At 44.4% G+C, this 13,165-nt stretch overlaps 1 protein-coding gene across 2 annotated transcripts in view; it reads left to right on the forward strand.

Annotated features, from left to right (window-relative positions):
• Positions 1-13,165, forward strand: part of HYDIN (HYDIN axonemal central pair apparatus protein) — a 365,754-nt gene that overhangs the window by 349,909 nt on the left and 2,680 nt on the right. For both annotated transcript variants that reach the window (XM_066243172.1, XM_066243173.1), the window contains exons 78-83: positions 733-1,010; positions 2,283-2,502; positions 4,533-4,745; positions 5,355-5,518; positions 6,349-6,499; positions 12,920-13,150. In XM_066243172.1, coding sequence (XP_066099269.1) covers positions 733-1,010; positions 2,283-2,502; positions 4,533-4,745; positions 5,355-5,518; positions 6,349-6,499; positions 12,920-13,150 — 1,257 coding nt within the window. The remainder of the gene's footprint in view (positions 1-732; positions 1,011-2,282; positions 2,503-4,532; positions 4,746-5,354; positions 5,519-6,348; positions 6,500-12,919; positions 13,151-13,165) is intronic.

Below are 13,165 nucleotides of genomic sequence, written 5' to 3' on the forward strand. Positions count from 1 at the left end.
TCTCTGGCTGATCAGACTCGAGCTGCCGGAGTGGCCTGTGCTGACTCCATCACCCAGGGCTCGACTCCGGCATCACTGTGTTTTGAGAAAGCTCTAGGACCGCTTTGCTCCCGGGCTTCTCAGCCCTGCTGCCTCAGCCCACTCGCTGGTGCCTGCTCGGTCCTTGGTACTCGGTACCAAAGGGAGCTCAAGGCTGCAAAGGGGTTTGGCTTCCTCAAGCAGAGTAGTTTGCCTTTCCCAGGAGAGGGGGGCCATACAGATTCAAACAATGGTTCTGAGATGTCAGAATACGTGAGTCACCAGGGCACTTTTGAAAACGCAGGTTCCAAGCTTCTCCAAGGACGCTGGTCCAGTGGGCCCGGGGCAGGACCCAGGAATCTGCATTGTCACCAGCACACTGGGAAGTGTGCACAGGGAGCCCCAGAGCGCTGAGTGCTTTTATTTCCTCTTGCTGTCTCCTCAGCCACAGAGTAGGGGTTATCTGCAGGGGGCTGGAGAGAGAATTAACATTGACTGAATGCCTATCAGTCCATTATGCGGCACACGTTTGAAGCAGCCAATCTGAGTGTGTCACAGGAAGTTGAAGTAACTTGTCAAAGGAAACGGCTGGGAAGAGAGAGCAGGAGTGAGGTCTGCCCCCCTCCACCCCGGGCTGTTACAGCCCCAGCAGCCTGGCCTCCAGGGTCAGCTGCCGTCAGCCGCTGAGCTGAGCCTCGCTGTCATCTTGTCCAGGTCATCACTCTGATACCATTCAGCAACATCACTCTGAAGCCCAAGGAAGTCTGTAAGCTGGAAGTCATCTTCGCCCCGAAGAAGCGTGTCCCTCCCTTCACCGAGGAGGTGTTCATGGAGAGCATGGGGCTGCTGCGCCCCCTCTTCCTGTTCAGCGGCTGCTGCCAGGCCCTGGAGATCTCCCTGGACCAGCAGCATATCTCCTTCGGGCCCGTCGTGTATCAGACACAAGCCACGCGGCGCATCCTCATGTTGAACACGGGCGACATGGGGGCAAGGTAGGAGCCCCAGCAGGGCGCCCTGACCCTGGGTGTGACTAGACATTTGTTTTACAAGTATGGCTGGGTTTTATTTCTTTCTCCTTTTTATATCTCCTTCCTTCCCTGGAGATAGCAGTGGCCTCTCCAGGGTGGTCGCTACCACCAATTCTTATGCTAGAGAACATTTGCTTAGTGCCTGCTCTGTGCCCTTCACATGGCTCACCTCATTTAATCCCAGCAATTCTATGAGACCGATGCTATGACTGATCCATTTCACAGGCGAGAAAACTGAAGTATAAAGAGAGTAAGTAATTTTTCCCAAACCCAGCATTTAGCAAGAACTTACCAGGCACAGGTGCAATGCTGAGCGTTGTTAGATAGAAGACCCCATCTGAGTATCCCAGGACCCTCTAAGGTAGGGACCGTATTGTCCCTATTTCACGGATGAATTTCAGGCTCAAACAGGTCAGACAGCTTGCCTGGGGTCACACAGCCAGGAAGTGAGAAAGATGGCATTGCAACCAGGTGTACCTATGGCTGCTCTTCTTCTCGGCTCTTCCCTCTCTCTTGCTAGCGGGTGCCCGCCCAGTCACTGCTCAGGCACGCCCCCAAGCTGGGCAGGCTGCGCAGCGCACGCCTGCGGGGGTCGCCTCTACGCAGACTCGGTGGAAATGGCGGCCTGAGGGTGCAGTGCGGCAGCCCCGGAACTGGAAGCACACTGGTCTGCACCGCCCACGCTGTCTCCTGCCTGGACCAGAGCCGGACCACAGCGGGTGGCCTCACAGGACCATCAGACCCCAGTGGCTCCACGCGCAGATGCAGCTCTCACCTGAAGGGACCGTCTCCACCCTCTCGGGTCTGAGCTGAGAGGCAGTGCAGGGAGTGATCAAGGCCGCAGTCCTAGCTCAGCCACTTCCTAGCCAGGCGACCTTGGGTACACATGTGTAAGCATGTTCATGTGTATGTTCCCCTGTGTGTCACCGTGGGTACTAACATAAGATACAGCCACTCTCTAGCCTGCTCAACTCTGAGAGGAAGCCAAGTCAATGTACCGAAGAGTGACCGTGGCCCTTGTCCCCACCTGCCTCTGCGCAGCGTTGAAGATATCTTACCCAGGAGCGACTTGACCCTTGTCCCCACCTGCCTCTGCTTTACTGAGCCGTCTTACTCCCCCCGGGTCCCATGGGGCCCACAAGGGGGTGAACCTCCAGCCTTTTGTTCTCAGCAGCATCAAGGACATCCCCAGCGTACTAATACCTTCCTCCCTCGTCTCCTTTTGTCTTGGAAAAGGTTTAAATGGAATGTCAAAAATTTTGAGCCTGATTTCTCCATCAGCCCGGAAGAAGGCTATATCTCTATAGGCATGGAGGTTTCTTTCGAAGTGAAGTACCATCCCACCGAGTTGGGCAAGGAGAGTCTCTACAAAAATTTGCTCTGCTTCATCCAGGGAGGCAATCCTCTGAACCTAACCCTGTCTGGACTCTGCGTGGGACTACCTGCAGTAAAAGAGGTCAGTACGTGCTGCCCACGGATGGGCCAGTGGCCAGAGTGGGCCTAGCAAGACCCACAACTGAACTCTGCCAGGCCTTCCAAAAACAGATGTCTTCTCTGTTTAAAGAGTCCTTGGTGCTCACATCAAACATTCAGACCTGCTTGCTACCTTTCTCACAGGGCCTTTGCACATGCTATTCCCACTGCTGAAATACTTATTTTCCCCTCTTCATTTAGTTAATTCCTGTGTAGTCTTCAGCTCTCAACCCAAGCTTCACATTCTCAAGGAAACTTGCATTGACATCTCTGGCTAGACGAAGTTCTGTTATAAGCTGTGAGTGTGGGGTGAACACCTTTGCTATGTTTTCAAAAAATACAACAGCCTTGGGTTAACTCTTTGCCAGGTCTGTTCTTAGAAACCGAACAGTGCAGTGCCAGCTGTGTTCCTGGCAACATTGCTCACGGTGAAAATGGCACCTGATCCCCATCTCTATAATTTTGTTATTTCAAGAATGTTGTGTAAGGGGAGCCATACAGTATGCTACAAACATGCATGCACAAATCTTGGTAAGAACATATGCTTTCATTTTCTTGGGTAAATACTTAAAGTGGAATGGCTGGGTCTTAGGGTAGGTATATATTCCCTTCTTAAGAACCTACCAAACTGTCTTCCAAACCAGCTGTGTCATGTTACATTCCCACTAGTACTGACATTTCTATCTGCATTACACTCTTACCAACACTTGATATGGTCAGGGGTTTTTTAGCCATTCTAATAGGTATGTAGCAGTATTTCATTTTGGTTTTTAATTTGCATTTTCCTATTGACTAATGATGTTGAGAATTTTTTCAGGTACTTATTTGCCATCCACATATATTCTTTGTTGAAGTATCTGTTCAAATCCTCTATCTTTCATTGGGTTTTTTGGGGGGGAGTTTGGTTTTTTTTACAGAGACAGAGAAAGAGTCAGAGAAAAGGACAGATAGGGACAGACAGACAGGAAGGGAGAGAGATGAGAAGCATCAGTTCTTCATTGCAGCTCCTTAGTTGTTCATTGATTGCTTTCTCATATGTGCCTTGACTGAGGAGCTACAGCAGAGTGAGTGACCCCTTGCTCAAGTCAATGACCTTGGGCTCAAGCCAGCGACCTTGGGCTTCAAGCCAGCGACCTTTGGACTCAAGCCAGCAACCATGGGGTCATGTCTATTATTCCATGCTCAAGCCAATGACCCCTCGCTCAAGCTGGTGAGCCTCCACTCAAGCCAGCGGAGCCCACGATCAAAGCCAGTGACCTCGAGGTTTTGAACCTGGGTCTTCTGCATCCCAGTCTGATGTTCTATCCACTGTGCCACCACCTGGTCAGGCTCATTGGGTTTTTTGTTTTCTTATTATTGAGTTTTCAGAGCTCTTTGTATATTTAGGACACAAGTTTTACGTTTACATCTTCAATCTGTTAAAATTTATTTTTGTATGTAGTGCAAGATATAAATCAAAATTCTTTTTTTTGTACATGGTTATCTAATTATCCCAGCACCATTTGTTAAAAAGATTATACTTTATACCTTTGTGCTTTGGTATAAAAACCAATCAATGATATATGTGTAGGTCTATTGCTGAACTCTGTTCTTGTTCATCGATCCACTTGACTCTCTTTATACCAACACCACATTGGTCCGTGTTGCCACATTCAATGGCCATTTCTCACCCCTCATCTTATTTGACCTGCTGGTAGCAGTTGACATCTTGAACAAGTGCCTCCTCCTTCAAACAGTTCTCTCATCTGGCTTCCAGGATACCACCCTATCCTGGTTCTCCACCTATCAGACTGGCTGCTCCTTCTCATCTCCTCTTTTGATGCTTAACATTGGAGTATGCCAATTAGGAATTAGTCCTTAAATTCCTTCTTTTTCTAAATACACTTACTTCCTGATAATCTAGTATCCCATTTCTTAGCCTTAAAAAAAAAACTGCTAAGCTGACAACTCCCAAATATGTATCTCCAGATCTGTAAATTCCACCGCCCGTGTAAGGCGCCCGTTTCTTTCCAGGTGGTGAATTTCACCTGCCAGGTGCGCTCCAAGCACACACAGACCATCCTGCTTTCAAATCGCACCAACCAGACCTGGAATCTGCACCCCATCTTTGAGGGAGAGCACTGGGAGGGGCCTGAGTTCATCACCCTGGAGCCCCATCAGCAAAACAAGCCCTATGAGATTACCTACAAGCCCCGCACCATGAACCTGGAGAACCGCAAGCACCAGGTAGGCTGAGCACCGCCTCAGGCTCAAGGCATGGCTGGAGGGAGGGGTTGTGTGAGAGCGGTGAGGGGACAGTGTGGCAGCTCAGAGGAAGAACAAGAGGGGACCCTATCTTCTAGCATCTTCACTCCCAATCCTTATTCAGATCCAGCCTTGACTGCCATCACAGCACCTCCGGTTTTTCATTGTGTGGATTTTCACGTTACATTATATCATGAGCATTTTTCTGTTTAATTAGTCTTCATGATAATCATTTTTAATGATTGCCCAATATGTCATTCAGTGAGAGTTCTATAATTTATTTAACATTCCCCAGTTGTTAAATGTTTAAGTAATCTCCAAATTTTCATATTATAAATGGTTCTAATATATATGCATATGTATGTAACTTTTTCTCCTGGAGGGATTTTTCTTCTTCAGTAAATTCCCTTGTCTGAGATTCCTGGGTCAAATACATGCGAGTATTTCTATGACTCTTGAAACAAACTGCTTTCCAAAACTCTTTATGTCCATTTGCAGAGCCTCTGTCGATCCTGTGTGACTACCACGCCTGAGGGGGACCTAACAAAGACCCCTCTGTATCATTCTGATCACATTTCTTTCTCTCCTTAGGGCACCCTCTTCTTCCCGCTGCCAGACGGGACCGGCTGGCTGTATGCCCTGCATGGGACTTCCGAGCTCCCCAAGGCCGTGGCCAACATCTACCGTGAAGTGCCGTGTAAGACGCCCTACACTGAGCTCCTGCCCATCACCAACTGGCTGAACAAGCCCCAGAGGTGAGGGAGTGGGGCCAGCGGTTGGTGTGGGGGAGAGGGAAGGAGGACTTCCCCTGTCTATCCTGGTCCTTCCCTAGGTCAGGACCTGTAGAGGACATTGGCTAAAAGGGTCAGAGTTCCCTGATGTGACCAGACAGTGCCTGAACTCTAAGCAAGAGTCTCCTATTCAGTGCTATCTATGAATGGTTGGTTACTTTTAAATCTCCTAGAACAGGAGTGCTCAATAAATATTATGTATGACTATTATTACTGTTATCAGTATCATCATCACAATAATCATGGCTAATGTTATGGAGTGCTCAATCTTATTACCTAAGCCACTGGCCAGGGAAGGACATCCTTTGGGTCTTGTACTTGCAGTGGAAGTGAATAGAATGCAAGGACTGGAGGAGCTTAGGACAGCCAGCCCAGTCCCCTTCTTTTATAGTGAAGGAGCCAAAGGTTGGGAGAAGAGGCCACCTACTTAGCACTGCGGGTAAAGGCTCAGACCTAAGTTTGAGTCCCAGTTCTGCCAATAGCTAGTCATGTTAGGTGAGCATGCTATCTTCCTTCTCTTGGCCTCGTTTCCTCATCAGTAGAATGGAGATGGTAATGATATGTGCCTCCTACAGACATTATAGGGATTCAATGTCTATAACACAGGCAGAGCCCTGACTCAGTATGGTCTGTAAACGGTAGTTACTGGTATTATTAGTGACAGTGAATACTGGAACACTGGACCCATGTGTTTTACATAAAATCAAGAGTAGAGACAGCACCTTTCCTTCTTTTCTTTGGGCAACTATCTCACTTCCTCTGCCCTCTCTTCCTATGCTCCTGTGCTCCCCCAGATTCCGGGTCATTGTGGAACTGCTAAAACCAGAGAAGCCAGACCTCAGTGTCACCTTAAAGGGCCTTGACTACATCGATGTACTGTCTGGATCCAAGAAAGACTACAAGCTCAACTTCTTTTCCTACAAGGAGGGAGTGTACAGTGCAAAGGTAGCCACATGTCAAAGGCTCTGCCCTGGAGCCCTGGAGGCTGGTAATCCTGCCATTAGGGAGTGAACATGTCCTCCATCACCAGCCTAGCCTTATCCTGTTGGGCTGCCCATTTAGAATGACCTGGCAAAGGCAGTCTGGGTTCCCCGCCTCTTTAAGATAAACCAGATTGCAAGGCCAGCCAGCCATTATGTAGACCCACGCCAAGCTTCCAAGGCAGCAGAATTGTGAAAATCCCTATGCAGTAGGTAAAACTGAACCAGCAAGTACCAGACCACAATAACAAACCATCCCATTTTCTGATTGCTTACAGAGTGTCCAGCATTGTGCTGAGCACCCAACACACACGTCAGAGCCAGGATTCTACTCTGAGCCATATACTCCAAGGCAGCGCACATGAGCTGTTTTTCCTAATGTGTTAGTTCAATAAGTATTTACTGGGCATGTATGCCATACACTAGGTGCTAGTAACATAGCAGTCATCCAAAAATAGCCACAGTCCCTGTTCTCCAGTAAAGGGAGAGGGACATTAATCAAATAATTGCACTATAAATGCATTATTACCAAATGAGTTAAGTGTTTTTGAAGAAAAGAAGCATAATTGGATCAGTAGCTCACAAGAGAGGTCAGGGCGAAAGATAATACATGAGAATTACCCATTTATCAATAGGATTTAAGGCTCTGTGGAGAATGGAGTTGCCTAGGAAAAGGTTTTAAAGTGAAACAATAGAATCTAGGAACACATCTCCCCTCCAGCATGGCAAAACCCACACAACAGCATGTCATCTCCTCTCCTATAGTCCCTGAGGTAGTCTGCTCCCTCAGGTCACAGTCACAAACAGGGTGAAAGAGGACCTTAATGTCCAGGAATCACAAAACATCTGAAGGGGGGGAAAGCCACCACAAAATAGAAATACCAGGTCAACAATAAGAACTCCTGAGGTAAGAGTTATTAAAGCAAACAGAAGAAGACTTCTGGTTAATATTATAAAGAAGATAAGCATACTCATAAAATAAGGACAGGCTGTGGTGGAAGAGAATCAATTGGGGACCCTGCAAGTGAAAAATAGGATATTTGGAATATAATACCACAGAGGACAGCTGAATAGTATAATGGACTCTGAGGAAGAGATGACTAGTTAGTTAGAAGATCGAGCTGAGTAATATCACCATACTTTAACACATGAGCACAAAGAAATAGCAAGATGAAAGGAAATAATAAGTGTTGGTGAGTGGGTGGAGAAGTTGGATCCATTGCTGTGAAAGTATAAATAGTGCAGCCACTTTGGAAAACGGTCTGGGAGTTTTTCAAATGCTTAAACATTGAATTACCACACGATTCAGCAACTTCACTGCTAGATAGATCCCCATGATAAATGAAAACATGTTCATACAAAAACTGATACATAAATGTTCATAGCAGCGTTATGTGTAAGAGCCAAAAGTGGACACAACCAAAGTGTCCATCAACTGATGAATGGATAAATACAATGGAGAGTATTTGAGAAATGGAAATAAAGTACTGATGTCTGGACCACAGGGATGAACCTTGAAAACATACATGCTAAACGAACAAAGCCGGTCACAAATGGCCACAGATTGTATGATTTCATTTATGTGGAATGTCCAGAATAGACAAGTCTATAGAAACAAAGCAGATTAGCAGAGCCTAGGTCTAGAGAGGATGGGATAGGAGGAAATGGGGGATGGCTGTTAATGGGCACAGGGTTTCTTCTTGAGGAGAAGAAAGTGTTCTAAATCAAATAACTGGACTATGACTATGTAATTACAAAGGAGACAAGTGCTTTGTGAATATACTAAAAGCCACTAAATTGTACACTTTAAGTGAGTGAATTATATGGAATGTGAATTGTATCTCAATAAACCTGTTTTTTTAATGATAGGAAATATTAAATAAATTATGTTAAGAAGTTCTAATATCCATCTAATAAGAACTCTTGAAACAAAAAAAACAAGACAATAGAGGGGAGAAAACACCCTACAAAATAATTGGATAAAAATTTCCAGGGCTATTGTAGAAAGAGAGTGTTCTAATTAAAGGGATCCACCAAGTTGCCAAACAGGTTGAATGAGAGAAAGAAAGACTCTCATCTAAATTTTGAGAACAAAATTTCAGAACACTGGGATAGAAGAGAAAGTCCCAAATAATTGTAGACAAAATAAAAGGGAATAATAATCATAGTAACATCTGATTTCTCATGCCAACACTGAAGACAAGAAGCGATGGAGGAAGCTATTCAAACTTCTTAGAATGATTTTCAATCTAGAACTCAAAACTATTATGAGAGCAAAATAAAGACCGTTTAAAACAGGCAAGGACTCAAAGTAACCCACCTATTACACAATTCCTGAAGGAAGTGCTACAAAATTAAAACTTCTTAAATTAACAAAATTTTAAAAATAAGTAAATGAATCCAAGCAGAAAGTACATGGATATAATGGACAAAGAATCTAAACTAAATTGATAGGTAATTTCAAGTGTTGAAAGCAATCTGAAATGTTTCATATGAACTCAAGATAGGAAATAGCAAAGGGGGGAATAAAATAAGGCAATGGAAAACAATGTTCTCATGCTGCTGGAAACAAATAGGGAAACAAGAGATACGCTCTCATTTATAGAGAAGGGTAGGGAGAGAACAGAGATATTCATAAACTGTAGATATGAACATAAAGATATAATAAATATATATATATTAAAATGTAAGTGTAAAGAGTTTTGAGTAAAAATGAACCCAGATCACAGAATCTCTTCACAGTAATATGGATAAAAATTAACAATGACAACAAAAAAGTTTTTTTAATATCAAAAGCACTTTTGGTTATGATGGAGTAACTAGTCTTTCCACCATAAAAAAGCATAAAACTGGACAAAATGTCTGAAGCAAGTCTTTTAAGTCATTGGAAAACAGGCAGCACAACACTGCAATTCATCAGAGAGAAGGAAATTTATGAGATGAGTCCCCATGATTTTGCTGCTCTCTGCCCAGGGACAATGTCCTGACCACAGTGCATTGAGCTAGAATCTAAGCAAAGCACAGCAGTCCCAGTGAACCAAGGAGACAGAAATCAGAGTTTGGTGCAGCTGAAATAGCTGATCTCTACAGGGTAAGGCACAAGAGAAGAGGGGACCCTGGCCGGTTGGCTCAGTGGTTGAGTGTCACCCTGGCATGTGGAAGTCCTTGGTTCGATTTCCAGCCAGGGCACACAGGAGAAGCACCCATCTGCTTCTCCATCCTTCCCCCTATTCTTTCTCTCTATCTCTCTCTTCCCCTCCCACAGCCAAGGCTTCACAGGAGCAAAATTGGCCGGGGCACTGAGGACAGCTCCATGGCCTACACCTAGGTGCTAGAATGGCTCCGCCCACAATGGAGCAACACCCCAGATGGGCAGAGCACCACCCCCTAGTGGGCATGCTAGGTGAATCTCAGTTGGGCACATGCGGCAGTCTGTCTCTCTGCCTCCCCACTTCTCACTTCAGAAAAATACAAAAAAGATAAGAGAGAGAGAGAGAGGGAGTGAGAAAACAAGTCTATATGGGAGTTCCCCTCGAAGTCTTTAGTTGAAGGTTGGACTGTACAGGAAGAAGCTATGTGAGATTTACCAGAGAGCAGTTGCTCCAAGGGTGATAAGGAAAAAGGTACACCACATTAATCAGTGCTGGGGAACACTGGAGTTCTGGCCCAGCCAAAGTGGAGAGGTTGCATTAACAACGCCTCATCAACCCTAGGAACCCAGCCAAAATACCAGAAAGGCCAGAAAGATAAGTCCTTCTGTGAACCAGACTGAAAAAGCCTAAAACCAAGAACTTACAAAGATCAGCAAGGAGGACAAATTTGGAGATAAATCCCACCAAGCTGGAAGGTCTTAATAACCATCTTGAGTTTTACATGTATCTGCTCTAACAAAGCATAAAACCGAACCTACACAAGTTTAAGATGTTAGTCAGTGATTGAACAGCCTCCTAGAACAAAATCAACCTCTTATACAGAAGATAAAAGAATCTAGACTCTCTACAATGATCATCAACAGTGTCCAGGACGTAAACAAAAATCGCTAGACTTGCGTAGAAGCAGGAAAATGTGACCCATAGTCAAGAAAAATATACTCAATGGAAACTAACTCCAAGATGAACCAGATTGGATTTAGCAGGCCGACTTCAACAAAGCTATTATAAACATGTTCCAGAACTAAAAGGAAATATTTTAAATAATTAAATAAAATATAGGTCTTAGTGGACAGATAAGGAATCTCAGCAGAGAAACAGAAACTATTAAAAAGAACACAATGAATATCCTAGAACTGAAAAGTACAGCAAACAAATGAAAAGTTCATTGTATGTGCTTAACAGCTGATTAGAGATGTGAGAAGATACCTTGAACTTGAACAAATCAATATAAAACTTCCAGTCCGAAGAACAGAGAGAAAAAAGATTGAGGAAAAACAACCAGAACCTCAGGAACCTGTGGGAAAATATAAAATACATGACTAATATGAGTCAGAAGAGAAGAAAGCGAGAATGGAGTGGAAAATTGTTTGAAAAAATAATGGCTGAAATTTTCCTGGTTTTTTTCTTTTTTTTTTTTTTTTTTTTTTTTAATGATTTACAGCTCCAAGAAACTTGGCAAACCTCAAGCAGGAAAAATACAAAGAAAACCAGGTGTATGCACATCATAGTAAAACTGCTGAAAACCAAAGATAGGAAGAAAATCTTAAAAATAACCAGATTTAAAATAGGGGACAACAATCAAAATGACCACTGACTTCTCTTCAAAAATAATGGAAACCATCTGCAAAGTGCTGAAAGAAAAAGAAACCATCTACCTAGAATTCTTCACTGAAAATATCCTTTAAAACTGAGGGTGAGATAGACATTTTCAGATAAAAGAACCTGGGAGAATTCACTGGCAGCCGACCTGCGTTACTGAATGCATTAGCATTATTAGAATGCAAATAGGTATCCTCCAGTCTGAAGGGAAATGATAGCAGATGGGACCCAGGGTCTGCTGGAAGGAAAGAAGAGCACTAAAAATGCTAAGTATTAAAGTGTATGTTTTTCTTCTCATAAATTTGTTTAAAAGACAAATGACAGTTTATAGCAAATATAACAGTGTAAAGCAGATGTTCCTATATACATAGAAGTAAAAGATACAATGACAACAGCACAAAAGATGGGATGGACAGGCAGATGGAATTTTAATTAGTAAGATTGTTACATGTGTAGGTAGGGAATTGAGAGGCAGGAAACATACAGGGTCAGTGGTAAAGTGGGAAGTGAGGAAATACTAAATTTTGACAAGTTACAACTTGGTGTTGTCAGCTCTACATGTTTTTTCTAATGTAATGAAGAAGTCATTAAAGGAAATAGACTATATTACAAAAGATTACATAATGATCCAACAGAAAGCAGGAAAGTAGCAGCAGGAAAGTGAAAAATTGAAACCTTTGAAGAAGAAATAGCATGAAGGCAGACTTCAACTCAAACACATAAATAATTATTCTAAATGTAAAAGACTAAACACTCCAATGAAAAGACACAGGGTGTCAGAAGCACTCTTAAGTGTAAAACCAGGAAGAGCTTGGAAGTAAAAAGCCAGATATGTTCAGAGTTACCACCTAATAATAAACAAGTGAAAGTATTAAAAAGGGCAAGACACTTGAATAGACTCTACTGCACGAAGTAGATACATGAATGACCAATAAGCACCCGAGAAGATGCTCAACATCATCGTCATCTGGGTAAAGAACTTAAAAAAGTGAGCAGTTTGTCAATAACCAGTCAGGTGCAGGGGTGAGGGGACAACATACTGCAGTTACAAGTGTGAGCTCTGGAATCAGTCCAACTGGGTTCAGATCCCTGTTCTGATACTTCCCTGCATGTGACCCTGGTCAGGATACTTAATGTTGCTAAGCTTCATTTTCCTCATCTTTAAGAGAAAAATATGGTGAGGGGAACAATAATGTTGCTCACAAATTGTGTGAATTAAACATGTGCTTCTAGTGCCTGGCACACAGTAATCACTAAGTGTTAGATGTCGTCGTCATCATCATCATCATCATCCATTTGGCAACAACGGGAACAGGAGTGAAACCCACTATACCATGAAGACCTCTCAAGGTCTTGCCTGTTCTCCAGGGCCGTCAGTTGTGCCCACTGGGGAGAACTTCACCTGCAGCAGTAGACAGGGCTGCTCCGGCTCTTCTAAAGCCAACTCAGGCGATGGCATATACGCTCATCTAGGAAGAGCCAGAGCAGATTGTCTAAAGAAAAAGCCCGGCTAGGAGGGCCCGTGTCAGCCTGGTCGCCGTGCTTCATGTGCCCAGGTTTTGCTCACAGAGAGAAGGGCCCCCAGCTAACCCCGCTACTCTGCCCTGTTTCCTCCTGCTCTCCCGGGAATTCAGGTGATCTTCCGTAACGAGGTGACCAACGAGTTCTTATACTACACGGTGAGTTTCAGGGTCACCCCTTCAGGCATGATCAAAAGCATCGAGATGGTGAGCCCCGTCCGGCAGAGCACATCGACCTCCATCAAGCTGGAGAACCCGCTGCCCTACATGGTGACCTTCACCTCGGAATGCAGGGTGCCCGACATCAACCTGCCCTCCCAGTTGGTGGTGCCCGCTAACTCTGAGGTATGAACCTCGCTG

This window comes from Saccopteryx bilineata, chromosome 9 (genome assembly GCF_036850765.1).
Source record: "Saccopteryx bilineata isolate mSacBil1 chromosome 9, mSacBil1_pri_phased_curated, whole genome shotgun sequence".
Taxonomy (NCBI): domain Eukaryota; kingdom Metazoa; phylum Chordata; class Mammalia; order Chiroptera; family Emballonuridae; genus Saccopteryx; species Saccopteryx bilineata.